At 51.5% G+C, this 14,938-nt stretch overlaps 1 protein-coding gene across 1 annotated transcript; it reads right to left on the bottom strand.

Annotated features, from left to right (window-relative positions):
* Positions 1-12,761: 12,761 nt before the first annotated feature.
* Arl4d (ADP ribosylation factor like GTPase 4D) lies at positions 12,762-14,821 on the bottom strand. The gene is made up of 2 exons (XM_055619723.1): positions 14,745-14,821; positions 12,762-14,038 (listed from the first exon to the last, which is right to left on the bottom strand). Exon 2 carries the CDS (start codon positions 13,925-13,927, stop codon positions 13,322-13,324), a length of 606 nt encoding a protein of 201 aa, XP_055475698.1. The 5' UTR covers positions 13,928-14,038; positions 14,745-14,821; the 3' UTR covers positions 12,762-13,321.
* Positions 14,822-14,938: the final 117 nt, after the last annotated feature.

The following is a 14,938-nucleotide window of genomic DNA, read 5'->3' as shown; positions in this document are numbered from 1 at the left end:
AGCAGAGGCATAAATTATTATTCCAGAATGATACTTTCAACCAACTTCTAGTTGGCTCCTGAAGTTGATTTGGTTCTTGAATCTAAATGTAGGTAGTTACTCTCAAAGCCAAGCAAAAAGCAGTAGTGGAAGCCTTTAATCCCAGCACTTGGGAGGCAGAGGCAGGCAGATCTCTGTGAGTTCAAGGCCAGCCTGGTCTACAAAGTGAATCCAGGACAGCCACACAGAGAAACTCTGTCTCCATAGATAGATAGATAGATAGATCATAGATAAAATTTAAGACATTGTCCAATGCTTCCCTGTGCCAGACACTGCCAAGGGATATGAATATTTGTGGGGAATCAGCACGAACCTTCTTCCAGCATGAATGAGAAAAATAAAGACAATTTTTTTTGAATAATTTATTTTTATTGTATGTGCACTGGTGTTTTGCCTGCAAGTGTGTCTGTGTGAGGGTGTCAGATCTCCTGGTACTGTTACAGACAGTTGTGAACTGCCATGTGGGTGCTCGGAATTGAGCCCCTGGTCCTCTGGAAGAATAGCTGGTGCTCTTATCCACTGAGCCATCTCTTTTGCTCTTTTAAAGTCTGAGAAGGCTAAGTAAAGATCAGAGTGATTTTATTCTGTCTTTTTAAAAAATAAACAAGCCAGGCAATGGCGGGGGGGGGGGCACGCCTTTAACCTTAGCACTCAGGAGGCAGAAGCAGGTGGATCTCTGTGAGTTTGAGGCCAGCCAGGTCTACAGAGCAAGTTCCACCACAGCCAGGGCTACACAGAGAAACCCTGTCTCGAAAAACAAAAACAAAATAAATAAAATAAAGGGGCTGGTTATGGCTCAGTTGGTACAGAGCTTGCCTCAGTTAGGTACAGTCCTAAAGCACTTCATAAAACCAAGTGTGGTGGTGTGGCCTGTCACCCCAGCACTGAGGAAGTAGAGACAGCAGGATCAGAAACTCAAGGTCATCTTTAGCTACAAGCTGCAAAAAACAACACAGAAGCAGCAACAACAGCAAAGCTACAATGGCTCAGCTCCTGGCAGGGGTCAGAGGCAGAGAGAATCACCACCTGTTTTGATTCAGTGAGTTCCAGGCCAGCCAGGGTTACACAAAGAGACCTTGTATCAAATGAATAAGTTCACCCACCATTTCAAATCTTTCTCCAGCACCATTTCTTCGAAAATTCCATCTCCAGGCGTAAGTGGGGGGTTCGACTAAGTCTTTAGAACCCCTCTTTTCTGGGGTGGGGAGACCAGGGGAAGGAGAGAGCAACAGTAACACCCAGCTCCCTTGGCAGCTTTAATTGAGGCCTGTCACACAGTGAGGAGCCGGCTGCAAATTGCACTCATCAACGAATTACAGCAATTACAGTCCCAGCCCCAGGCCTAATGGGGTGAAGGCACACCCAGTCAGGCAGTCCCTTCCCCTGATTCAGGGATGGCAAATCCTTTGGGCTATGAGTCTCATAGTGTCCAGCCAAGAGCCCCAAGTTTGTTTGTTTGTTTGTTTCTGAGCCCATACCCAGCCTTCAAGCAACTCATCAGGGAGGCTGGGGTCCCCTCCCATCCTCGAGGTCTCTGGGGTATTTTTCTCAGCCACCCCTGAGGCTCACCCAGCAGCAATCTTGGACCAACCACCGCTGCTGGGCTCTCAGTTGAGTTTCACTCAGGTTTAGTCCTTGGGAGAGGAGGTTTTCAGGCATGTCCAGGGGCAGCTGAGAGCACCCTCCTTGTTGGTATGAGGCCAGCTCAGCTCTTCCATCCCTGCTGCCCACTCTGACAGCACTAGGCCAAAGCTAGGGTGAGGTTCACATGAAACCTGTGGAGGTGTAGGGGAAGTGTCACCTCCCAAGAGGACAGGTATGTGACCACCCTTCTCCCAGGAGGCGCAGCCCTGGTTTCAACAACTTAAGAGTGTGTGTGTGTGTGTGTGTGTGTGTGTGTGTGTGCGCGCGCGCATGCGCGCGCGCACGAGTGTGTACATATATGTATGTGCCTGTGTGTGTGTGTATCTGTGAGGCACACCCACCCCGCCACAGGCAAGCCACATGCCAAGGGCCAAAGGACAGGAAGGATATGAAGGTCTGACACCCACTGGGGCCTCCTGATTTGATCTTGGCTATAAAACAGCAGACAAATGTCCAGATTGTCCTTTTCTTCTCCTCTGCCCTTTGCCTCAGGATTCTCCTCTAGACAGGGCTGTGCCAAAAGGAAAGGAAGGTTCAGGAGTCAGTCTCCCTACCCCCCTCCCCACCTCCGCTCCTCCCACCCCTCCCACTGAACAACCTCCCCTCTCTTCCACTCTCCCACCAACTCTGCCTTTGGGCGGTGACAGGGAAAGGACCAGGAAAGGAGGTGTCTTTTCTGATCTAAAGTTTCAAAGGAAACCAGGCCAGGCCCACCCTTCCGGTCAAGGGAACGTGTCCTGTGATTTCTAAGTCGGATTTGAGCCTGGGGCGTCTGGGGGGGTGGGGTGGGATAGGGGGTGAATTGCTCCTGAGTAGTCCTTTTTCTGTGACAGGAAGTGAGGCCGGATAGAACTAGCAAAAAGAAAACCCCAGAGAAGGATTGGTGTCTGGTGTTCCCTGGGACCCCAGAACCTTTTGCTGAGGGCAGTTAAGGGCCCTTGAGTAAAGGAACCCAGTCAGGGAAACTCCTCATAGAAGCTCAGGGCTTCATTCTGACTTCCAGATGAATGTCAAGGGCAACAAGGCCAGATCAAAGGCAGGGACTTAGGAGTTGAGAATGGAGGGTGGAATGAAGCAGGATGAGGAGAAGGGAGAGGGAGAGTACTGAGAGAGTGAATTGCAACACACAAGTAGTGATCAAGACTGTGGCCTGCTGGGTCAGCCTGCTCGGTCCAGCCTTTGAGGCTCCACCTAGATCCCCTATATTGGCTGGGGGGGGTTCTCTGGTCACTTGCCGTCGGCCGAAAGGGTGCTCAGGGCAAACAGTAGATAGTCATCTGATGATGCGGGGATAGAACAGCCTCCCTCTGGGGACTGTGTTTGAGCAGGCGTTTAGGTGTGACTGAGACCTCGTCTCATGGAGATCAACACAGTCTAAGGACCTTGAACTCCTGCTCTTCCTGCCTCTACCTCCCAGAAGTACTATGATTACAGTCCCGTTCCCCCAAGTCCAGATTATTTTGTTCTTCTGTATTTGTTTGTCTGATTTGTTTTTCTTTACATCAGGGTCTCCTTTAGCCCAGGCTAACCTCAAACTTAAGGCTGGCCAAGCTCCTAGTGCTTCTAGCCCTATGTTCTCAGAGCCAGAGTTACAGGCATGGATCACCTTCTTTTCTTTCAAGAGTAAGGATCACTGGTGCACGCCTGCAATCCCAGCACTCAGGGAGGCAGAGGCAGGTGGATCTCTGTGAGTTCGAGGCCAGCCTGTTCTTCAAAGTAAGCCCAGGACAGCCAAGGCTACAAGAGAAACTGTCTCAAAAAACAAAACAAACAAGAAAGCAAAAAAAAAAAAAAAAAAAAAAAAAAAAAGTAAGGGTCTTTTGGTTTTGTTGAGACAGTCTCACTATGTAGCCCAACCTGGTCCTGACCTCACAGCCATCCTCTGGTCTCTGCTCTTGACTGTTGGGTTCACTGTTGAACCATCAGCCTCAGCTACAAAGCAGGATTTGTGAAGGGTAGCCTTGCTTAGCTTCTATGACCCATTTTGCTTTCTTCCCTTTCTCTTGAGAATGCTCTGCCATAAACCAGAGATCCCTGTCTGTCTCTCCATGGAGGAAACCAGCTAAGACAAATTTCTCCTTTATGCTAATGAGGCAGAACCCACAGCCTTGTGGGTAAGCAAGGTTGTGGGTTACCCGGCCACTGAGCTAAGCTCCTAGCCCCCAAATCCACTTCTTTGTTCTTTCCTTTTATTAGATTTATTTGTTTTACTGTATGTGTAAAATGAGAGTACCTGCTGGTGCCCCCTGGATCTCCTGGCACTGGAGTTATGCATGGCTGTGAGCCACTCTGTGGGTACTGGGAACAGAACCCAGGTCCTCTGCAAGAGCAACAAGTGCTCACATATCTGTATAAAAATTATTCCGTATCTCCAGTGGCTACAACATGTCAGATTCCCCAACCCTAAATACCATTCAGACTGTAGGTGACCAATTAATAATGCCATTGGTGGCACAGTCTGCTTGGCAGAGAAATGGATGGCGGGGTTAGTCTAGGTCTGCCCTGTCCACTCCACTACACACACACACACACACACACACACACCACACGTTATTGTCCAGCTTTCATCATATAAGCCTCCTGCCTGCGTGTGTGCAAAATCAGAAAATCTGGTCTGTGGATTATCCAGACACCCAGCATCCTTCTCCTGAGGGAAGCCTCTTGCTCTCCAGCACCTCATGGGTGGAAAGGCAGGATGAAGCAATCTCTAGCTGTCAATGCTGCCGCTGCTGCTCCAGCTGTCTGATGAAAGATCAGACACTATTGGGTAAAGCCATGTTAGGAATTTTCGGTGGCTGTCACGTACCTGGGCTTGTCCTCCGGCAGAGTTAAGGAGTGTTGGTAGACTAAAACTGCCTTGAAAGGGCAGGGCGTGGTGGAGAACACCTTTAGTCCCTGCACCGAGGGAGCAGAGGAAGGCAGTCTCTGGGGATTTGAGGCCAGCCTGACCACATAGCAAGTTCCAGGACAGCCAAGGCTATACAGTGAGACCCTGTCTCAAGAAAAAAAAAAAAAGGGAGGGAGGGGGAGGAGACTCAGGAGATCACTGCCTAACCAAGGTTATATATATACCCTGTCTAGGAAACAAACAAATAAAAGTAATTCATTAATGACATAACTGTTTGTTTCTGAGATAAGGTCTTGTACAGTTCAGGCTTAGAGGGAAGGAATTCAATGTATCAACATATAGTCTAGGGTGTCCTTGGACTCTGAGCCTCCGAGTGGATGGTGGGAATTAAACACAGGTCTTTTGGAATAGCAGCCAAAGCTCTTAACCACTGAACCATCTCTCCAGCAACCTTGACCCTCCTGCCTCTCCCTCCCAGATGCTGTGATTCCAAGTGTGTTCCACCAACATATGAAACTAACTTAAATATTCTTAATTTTTAAATTACATTTCATTTATTGTATGTGTGTGCGTACCAGGATGCCTGTGGAGGTCAGAAGACAACCTGAGGGAGTCACTTCTCTCCTCCCACCATGTGGGTCTCAGGGATTGAACCCATGTTCTCTGGCTCGTCCTTGTCAGCAGCCAGCTCTACCCACTGTCACCTGAGGAAATTCAAGTTCTATGAGATTCCTGAGATGCCCCATTATTGGGCCAACAAGATGGATCTGTGGGGTAGAGCTGGGGGAGGAGAGTGGTGGACAGTCTCTGAGGAGTGTCCTAGGACATGCAGTTTAATTACAGGAGAGGGAGGAACGAAACTATGTTTGTTAACCTTCAGACTCCAGTCTCTCCTCCTGAGGGACTGGCAGGGCCAGGGCTGTTCTAGGCCAAGGCCCAGAGTCCCTCCCTGATCGGGATGCTTTGTGATCAGAACCCCTCCTTAATCAGGATGCTTTATACTGGCTCAGAGTTGTTTTCTTTGCCTCCCCTCCTCCTGGAAGGCTTCCAGAATAAGCCCTCCAGTCTCTCCTGCTGGCTATCCCTCCTAGGGCCTGTCAGCTTTTATAAACTAACACCACTTCCTGCCCCACCCTTTAGGCCCTGAGGACATCCAGTATCCCTGAGATAGGTAATGCCTGGAGGACAGAACAGTGAATAGACTAGGTCCCTGCCTAGAAGTCAGAAAGTAAATAAACTTAACCCAAAATAAGGTCATTTCACAGGGTGATGAAAGGAGAGGAGGGAAGAGAGAGAGAGAAAGCCTTCCTCTTCTTATTGAGAACTATAAAAGGAACCAGGACCTAGGGGCTGTGGGTCAGTGCTGAGAGTGTTCTCCAAGCATCCGTGAGGCCCTGGGTTCAATTCAAAACCGAAGCAAATAATAGCAAGAGCCCCTACCTAAAATAGTTCCGGGTCAGCCAGATTACACTGTGAAATGCCATCAAAAATAACAACACCTGCCTCTCTCAGGTTAAGCTGAGCTTGGTGGAGCACACCTGTAATCCCAGCACTTGAGAGATTGAAGGAGAAGGATCAGGAATACAAGGCCATGCTGGGCTGCATAGCAAGTTCAAAGCCAGCTTGGGCTACTTAAGACCTTGGTCAAACAAAAACAAACAAGCAAACAAACAGGGAGGGAAGAGGAGAGTGGGGAGAGAGAGACAGAAAGAGCAGGTATTGTTTCCTGCTTGAGTTAGGGTCACTCTTGCTGTGATGAAACACTATGACCAGAAGCAGCTTGGGGTTGGGGAGGAAAGGGTTTATTTGGCTTACACTTCCACATCAGTGTTTATGACCGGAGTAAGTCAGGACAGGAACTCAAGCAGGGCAGGAACCTGGAGGCAGCAGACGCACAGTCTTGGAGACATACTCCTCACTGGCTTCCTCCCCATGGCTTGCTCAGCCTGCTTTCTTATAGAACCCAGGACCACCAGCCCAGGGATGGCACCACCCACAGTGGGCTGGGCTCCACTCCCTCAGTCACTAATTAAGACAATGCCCCACAGGCTTGCCTACAGCCAGATCTTGTGGAGGCATTTTATCAATCAGGGTTCCCTCCTCTCAGGTTGACTACAGCTTTCGTCAAACTGGTGCAAAACTATCCAGCACACCACCCGAGACCTTCTTTGATCGATTTTTATGTAGGATGAGAAGAGGTCACGATCACAGTTGGTGCCAAGGTCATTTTACCCTTCAGCAAAACAGAACAGGAAGCTGAGGCAGGAGGACCCAGCTTTAGAGACCAAGCCTCCTTCTCTAAAACAAAATCTGAGTTTTCGACACCTTCGGCTACGTAGTGAGACCCTGTCTCAAAATACAAGACGAAAACAAATAAATTCCCAAACATTAAAAAAAAAAAAAAAAAAAAAAAAACAATGCTGGAAAGCCATGCAGTAGCGGGGCATGCCTTTAATTCCAGCACTTGGGAGGCAGAAGCAGGCGGACTTCTGTGAATTCAAGGCCAGCCTGGTCTGCAGAGTGAGCTCCAGCACAGCCAAGGCTACCCAGAGAAACCCTTTCTCGAAAAACAATAACAACAGCAAATGCTGGAAATAGTGTCTAAGAGATGGCTCTGAGGTTAAGACCCAGTACTGTCTTCCAGAGGACAGGAGTTCAGGTCCCGCGATCCACACAGGGAGACTCACAACCTCTAAGGGACCTTCAGGGGATCTGGCGCCTTCTTCTGGCCTTTGGGCACCTTCACTCAAGTGCATATACCTACGCAGAGGCGCGTGCAGGCACACACGCACAGTTAATAAGGATAAAATTCGGCTGTTGGTTCGTTCTGGAGCTGAATCTCAACAGCGGATCGCATAACTTGTGTTCAGCCCCCACACGAGCTGGGCGAGGGAGACCAGACATCTTGCTTTCAACACACTCCAACAACAGCTGTAACCTCCACCCTCCTCCAGGGTTCTTTCCACCAGATTAACCAGGAAGGGCACTCAGGGTACGAAGGAGATAAGCCTCCTCCTGCCTCCCCACCCTGCCCTCCCCCACTCCGCTGGAGCAGGGAGAAGATGGTATGCCAGGATTAACCAAGAGGTCTGAGTGAACCGAAGCGGTCAGGCCCCAACACCCCACAGTGCTCTGAGAATCAGAGCCACCCGGGGTCCTTGCGCTATTGGCGGGGAAACCCCTCTATAAGGCTCAAGCAGGGGTCACGGGGTGGGGTGCGGGGGGGGCTAAAACTTCCTCTTTCCTCTTTAGGGCTTCCCTTCCCGCTCAGTTCCGAGCAGGCATCTCTGTCTCAGCCTCCCTCCCTGAGCTAAGTCCCCTCCACTCCAGGATTTATTTCAGGACTTGCTTCGCCTACTTTGTCTGACGTTTCTGACAAGCTGGGTGCTAGGGAGCCTTTCACCATCTGCCAGCCTCCGCCACCAGCCAGGCAGCCGGCAGTGGTGGCGAGCCTGAGCTCGTTCTCCACCCAGTTGAATCCTCTTCTACCCAGTTACTGATTAAGTACCTTCCCTCTCTAAAGCAAAGACACTCAGTACGGAGAGGCCCGGAGGTCAGCGGCTGCTGGGCGAGGCTGAATACGCTTTAAACTTCTCTCTCCCTCAAACTCTGGCTAAGCCTTAAACACATATTATCCTCAGCCTCAGCACACCTTAAAACAAAACAAAACAAGCCATGTAGACCAGGCTAGCCTTGTATCCCTTCCTCTGCTTCCCAAATGCTGGGACTAGCAGCATGTACTAACTAACATGCCTGCCCAGGTGTAGTGGCACATGCCTTTAATCCTGGCACTCTGGAGGCAGAGGGAGGCAGAGGCAGGGGTAGATTCTGTGAGTTCAAGGACAGCCTGATCTACAGAGGGAGTTCCAGAATACCCAGGGTAACCATGGAAAAAGCTTGCCTCAAAAAACCGATGATGGGGATGGGGATGGGGATGGTGTTGGTGGTGGTGGTGATGGCGATGATTGTTTTGTTTTGTCTTTTGGGACAGAATCTCACTGCGCAGCCTTAGCTGGCCTGAAACTCACTAAGCAGACCAGGTTGGCCTTGAACTCACGGGATACACACCTTTGGGACTAAAAAAGTGTGTCACCACAACCAGCTCTACTATGATAAAAAGAAAAACTTTTTTGTGTGTGCACGTGTGTGTCTGCCTGGGTATGTATGTGCGTATGTCTGGGCTCAAGTGCCATTATGCAAGGAAGCCAGGAGTCAGACAACAAGTTTCAGGGGTCAGTTCTTTCTCTGCGTCATGTGTGTGTGTGTGTGTGTGTGTGTGTGTGTGTGTGTGTGTGTTGGTGGGGGTGGGGTGGGGAGGGTATCACACCCAGGTTGTTACGCTGAGTGAGCTGCCTTGAACTTGTCCACATAATACCCTTTGACACCCCCAAGTAATTTTCCTCAAGCAGATAAGAAAAAAATATGCAAGGAGGTTTTTGGTTCATTCATATGGTGAATCCAATAATAAATTCATTAATAAAAATGATGATAAAGCACATCATGAAATTTCATGTAGTCATCAAAAAGAGTGAGGAAAAATCATAGGTGTCAGCGATGAATCATGTCCAAGATATATAAATGAAAAAGGCAAATCTGAGCAGGACACCTTATATAACCCTGTGTGTGGTGAGAGAGAGACACATCTTTTTACCCATATGCAAATATACAGAAGAATAGATTTAAAACTTGTTCGCAGCTCCTAAGTTTAGATCAGGGTATTTCTCTACTTTTTATTTGTTTGTTTATTTTCCGAGACAGGGTTTCTCTGTGTAGCCCTGGCTGTCCTGGACTCAATTTGTAGACCAGGCTGGCCCAGAACTCAGATCTGCCTGCCTCTGACTCCCCAAGCACTGGGATCAGAGGCGTGCGTCACCGCCACCCGGCTCAGTAAAACATTTTGAAGATTTTTTTTTTCTTACTTTATGTCAGTGTGTGTGTGCTCATGAGTAACGGTTGCTGGAGGGAGTTTGACATGGAACGCTAGGCAGTCTTCCCGACTCAGCCTTGAACCACCCAACTACGCACACCTGGCCAAGTAAGACTTTTTTTTTTTTTTTAAGGAAAAAATATGTTTTTCTTCATGTTCCAACCAGGAAAGGAGGTCCTAAGAATCCATCCAGACTCCCAGCATTAAGAGCCCCTGGCAATGTTCAACCTGCTGCTTCCAAGGAATTGTGCTTTGTCTGGGTGGGGGCGGGGCGTGGATAAGGAGCGTTTGGGATAGGGCAGGGTGTGCGGGTATGTGCCTTATAGCCTCCTCTCTGACATTTTCCCCTTCTACTGCTCACTGGTTGCCCATTCAGAACAGGCCCCTGATAGAGAATAGGCCATTCTCTGCGCTGAGGCCTGTCTGGTTCGTTTTGTTTTAAGACAAGGTGTCACTAGCCCTGGCTGGCCTCAAACTCACAGTGATCTGCCTGACTCTGACTCCAAAACGACGGTACCAGGCCTGTGCCACCAAGCCCAGCCTTCCTGACACCGTGACACATGTTGCCATCTGCCAATTTCAAAGCTGGAGAACCACACGCCTGAGTTCCCAGAAGTGGCGCAAACAGCTGGTAATGTTTTCAATAAGTTGATGATTTTTTGTTGGGCTGGATTCAGAACTGCCCTTCCCCCATGGGCTGGGCTTTCCTGGGAGATGCCTGCCTTAAGACTCTAATGATACACTGGGTGAAAGGAGGGTGTGGACTTTCTGGCCAGATTTGAAACCAGAGCTCTGTTAGGTTAGGAGATAAGACCTTCCACTCCCCAGGAAGGGAGTGAAGGAAGAAGCGGAAAGCTGGGCCTTAATCTAATCAAGGAAAGGGAATCCGAGCGATGTGGGGAGGAGTGGGAGCCCAAAGCACAGGGATAACAACTTGTTCTCCTGGGAGCAGGATCTGAAGGTACCCAGGAGGAGCCCTGTGCCCTTGGGCAAAGCCCTGCCCACTCTGATCCTTATGGGCTCTCCTCCTTGTCCACTTATGCTTGAGCGCAAGAGCAGCTGAGAAGGACTTGCAAGTGCAGGGGAATGGAGCCTTCTACCATCTCTGCCCAGAGAAGGAGAGGCCGGGAAGGAAAGGTGCAAGAAAATGCTGTCCCTGTGGATTCTGCATTCAGACTTGGGCAAGGAAAGAGGGTGGCCAGTGGGAGGGTGAGTCAGAAGGGAGCCCCGGCTCTGGGCCTACAAGTCTTCCAAGTACCAGTCCCAGCCACCACTCCTTGCCCCAGGGACCCTCTCCTCTGAGAGAAAATTATACTCCCCAGAAAAACCAGGATGAAGGAAATACAACCTGCCTCCAGCCATCACCCACTCACTCCATGCCTTGCCCCTTGGTCCAGTGTTCAAAACTCAGAATCCCTCAGGCAGGGCTGCAGAGTGGGAAATCTTCCCACTCTTTTCTGCAAGATAGGAAGGCAACCGCCTTTGCAACTATGAATGGGTCAAGGCAGGATGGTTCCAAAGCTCCCAATGTTTCCCCCACCCCCAGCTACAGTGCAGAGTTTTACTAAGAATTCCCCAGGGCGTCCCTCTCTCCACCACGCTGTCACTGTCAAGGCAATTGGCCTTTCCATCTCTCATCTGCCACCCTACCCCTCCTTCCTCTACCACTGCCAGCTGAACAGCCAAGCCCAAGGGTTTGGGGGCCTCCTATGGACCATGACCCCTGACCTGCTCAAAGGCTAAGGACCTAAGTGAGAAGGGTCGAGTTCTAAGTAGGTAGGAAGGAAAGGCGTTTTAATGGCATTTAGCTGACTCAGAATCAAGAGCTGACACCTCAGAAGCCAGAGACACAGAGCAAGAGACAGAGAGAGCAGGGAATACATCTCTTTACCTCTTTCCCCAAATCTAGAGATTTTAATCCCAGAGATGTGGAAAAGAAGAAGAAAAAGGAGAAGAAACAAGAACAAAATAAGGTCATTGAAGACTTTAGGACAAAAGCAGACTTGAGTGGGGAGAAAAGATCTCCCAGGACAAGCCTTCATCTGGCCAGGTCCTTCCCAGCCTGTTACTTGTCCCTAAACTGCAGAACCCTGCTCCAAAGGACTGAGAGCCATCAATCAGGTGTGTCAGAGAGGTTGGGTAGCACATACTCCTGGCAGAACCAGCCCAGCAGCTCTGTCAAGCTGTCCCTAGCACTGACGCACACTGGGGCACCCTTCCGGATCAGTGCACACTCACAGAGCTTTAAGGGAGTTGCAGGACAAATCTAGATGGCCCTGGAGTCAGCAGCAAGCTTCAGCTTTTGGAAGAGAAGCCTCCCCCAGAGACCACTGTTGAGAGTGAGGGACCCCTTTATCAGATCTCCCCGGGGCAAGACTGTCAAGTTGCTCTGAGGACCCCTTGTTTGCAAAGGCCGTGGGTGGGACTGGGGTTCTAGAAAGACTGTCCTTGGCTGCCTCAGGCCTCCCACCCAGATAGATTAGGAGAATCTTATTGTTCTATCAGACACAGCTGGCCTTCCTGCAGGGGGCGGGGCCCCTGGAAGCCTCCGCAGGAACCTGGCAACGTGCACACGTTATCTTACCACTATTGTGTGTGTTGCTGGGTCTCTCGGGGTCACCCCAGACTGGTTGGGTTCTTGATCTTCCGGCTTCCACCCCCCAAAGGCTAGGACTGCAGGTGTGCACCTCACAGGCCACTGTTTGCCCTGTTGACATCTGTAGATGGTGTCCCGCCCCCTTCTCGTCTCACAGGTTGGGAGTGGGGAGGAGGATGACTTCTGTCCCCTCTAGGGAGACTCGCTGCTGTTCCCGAGGCTGAAAGGCTCAGGCTGAGTCACCAGGCCAACCCAGGTCTCCGCAGCGCCAGCAAGCTGCCAGAGAGCTGCAGTCAGCAGGACTGAGCTCTTGGGAGGTGGCTTAAGGCCAGGAATTACTTTCCATTCTTACCACCTCCTCCGAAAGGGTAAAGAAATCAGGCAGAGTGATGGGGCTAAAATGACCCTTCAAGGGTACAGACAGACCGAAGGGCCGATCCTCTGCCACAGGCAGACCCAAGAGCAGCTGGTCTCAGGGGCAGACGCCAGAGGAAGTCAGAGAAGGCAAAAAGGAGCCAAAGCCCCTGAACTAATAGCTTTGGAGGTTTTCAATGACCCCCAGGGTTTCTACCAGCCAACCCCTGAGCGCTTGTTTTGTTCATTCCGGATAAACATTCCCCCTTCCCCTATTATCCATGTAAATCCCAAACTCTCCACAGGGCTAGGACAAGTAAGGCGAGAAGCAGTTACCAGGTCAAAACAAGAGCTAGAATCATCCGACTTTAATAACTTACAGGCAAATGCTAAAAAACAGTAATACGAAGGACACACAAGGCTTATATATTAAAAAAAAGGCCGGGGATCTACAAACGTGAGCAGGATTCTTGGCACTTTCACAGACTCTGAAAAGGCTGTGACTTAGGAGAGTAGCTGAGGAGAACCCCCCAAGGTGGGGAGAGGGAAGATGTTCCCCATTCATTCCCAAAAGCATTCTCCAGACAACTTCCTGCACACCCTCCCCCTGAAAAAGTAAAAACATACATCCAAATAAAAAACGCTAGGGAAGGAAAAGGAGAACCAGGGTCGAGGTAGAGTCGGCATTTGTATTTGTCTCTGCGTCTTGCAGCCTCCACCCTCTACAGGTGAAGGGCAGTAAAGACGCTCCGTCTCCCCTCCCCCTGTGTGGCACCGAAACAGGGGGCCCCCCATGCTCCTTCGGTCCTTTGAAGTGGACAGGTCCAGCACCCAGGCTGGCGGAGAGGTCACAGGCCCTGCCTGTCTGTCGTGTGTACTGAGCCCTAGCAGGTAGGGTAGGGGCAGCGTGCGGTCACCGTCTCTTCCTGCTTGCCCGAGGTGCCTTCTTCCTCTTGAGGATCATCTCATACAGCCGCTCCAGTCCTGGCTGCAGGCCCAGCCCGTCCACAGCGCTGCAGCCCTGCACGTGGGTGAGCGTGGCCACTGCCAGCTCTCGGACTGCCAGCCTCTTCTCCACCTCGGCCGCGCTCAGTGCCCCCGGCTGGTCCTGCTTGTTGGCCAGCACCAGCACGGGGACCCCCTGGTTGTCAGAGGCCTTACTGATGCGGTGTAGCTCCACTTTGGCTTCCTCTAACCTCTCGGCTTCCGTAGAGTCCACCACAAACACCAGTCCGTCTGTCCGGCGGGTGTAGGAGCGCCACAGCGGCCGAAGCTTCTCCTGACCCCCAACGTCCCACACTTGGAAAGTGATCCCACGGGACCCCCCCAAGGGCACTCGGATCTTCTCAGTGTTGAAGCCCTTGGTGGGAACGCTCTGGACAAACTCCTTGAACTTGAGGCGGTAAAGGAGGGAAGTCTTCCCCGCCGAGTCCAGCCCTATGACCACGACATGCAAGGCCTGGAAGTGGGGCAAAAAGGACGAGGCTGTGGGTGCCATCTCAGTCAAGTGGTTCCCCATGGTGAGCTAGAGTGCAGGGGAGGATCAAGGAGAAGGTCTAGGGCTCCAGGCGGAGGAGGAGGGGGCGGCGGCAGGCCTTGAAATGGCAGGTAGCACAAACTCGGTGCTTTCCTAAACAAGGTCAAAAGAGAAAAAAAAAAAAAAAAAGGAGAGAGAGAGAAAGGTTTAGCATAAACGCGAATTTGTAACTTTTGGATCCTTTCCCTAATCAGCGTCCCACTCTTCTAAAAATTCCTTTTAGTAAAACAGTTTAGGTAAATTATTTTGTGCGTGTGTGTAAGCCACACGCAGGTTGTGAGTGGAAGTCAGGACAACTTGCAAGAGTATGTAGGTCTCAGGGATCAAATGCGAGTCCTCCTGCTTTAGGGTAGGCGATTTTGACCGCTGAGCCATCTCCCGCGCCCTCCCCTTTTCTAAAAAAGAAAAGTACCTACAGGTGCAACAGAGGGTAAACATTCCCCCTTCCCCCATGATCCATGCAGTTCTCCTGCCCTAGGGCCCAAGAAACCCTCAGGGTGCGGGTCGCGCGGGCTAGATCCGAGGGAAGGTCGTCTCCCCGCGCCCCTCCCCGGGCTTCAGCGAAGGCAGACTGCTGGGATCTCCCTTCCCTAGAGGAGAATCCCCGCAGGGGGGCGGCGATCGGGCAGTGCGCCCGAAGGACGAGCCGCGAGGCGGGTCCGGCTCGGCCCCGCGGGTGCTGGGACCGCCATCCCCGCGCCCCTGGAGTTCTCCAGCGGGCCTCTCCCCGGCTGTCCGCACCGGCTCCCCCAAGCCCAGCGAGCCGGCGGCTCCGCGCCGCCCGGGCGCCCGCCTTTACCTTCAGCCAGCCGCGCTCCGGGCCGGCGACCTCGACCCGGCGCGTCCGCCCGCCCTCCGCGTCTCAGCCACGGCGGACTTTGCGGGGCCGCGGCGCAGGTTCCGCGTTTAAAAACCCTCTCGTGACGTCACAAGGCGCCGACCAATCGGCGCCGCCCGGGGGCGGAGCCCGGCCGGGACGGAGCCAGCCCCCCC

The sequence above is a fragment of the Psammomys obesus genome, unplaced genomic scaffold (assembly GCF_907164565.1).
Source record: "Psammomys obesus unplaced genomic scaffold, mPsaObe1.curated_primary_1811, whole genome shotgun sequence".
Classification (NCBI taxonomy): Eukaryota; Metazoa; Chordata; class Mammalia; order Rodentia; family Muridae; genus Psammomys; species Psammomys obesus.
This window is presented reverse-complemented; position numbering and strand designations above follow the sequence as displayed.

What these genes read in the sequence shown, in the direction of transcription:
- Arl4d (XM_055619723.1), bottom strand. Translation starts at nt 13,927, where the DNA reads ATGGGGAACCACTTGACTGAGATGGCACCCACAGCCTCGTCCTTTTTG.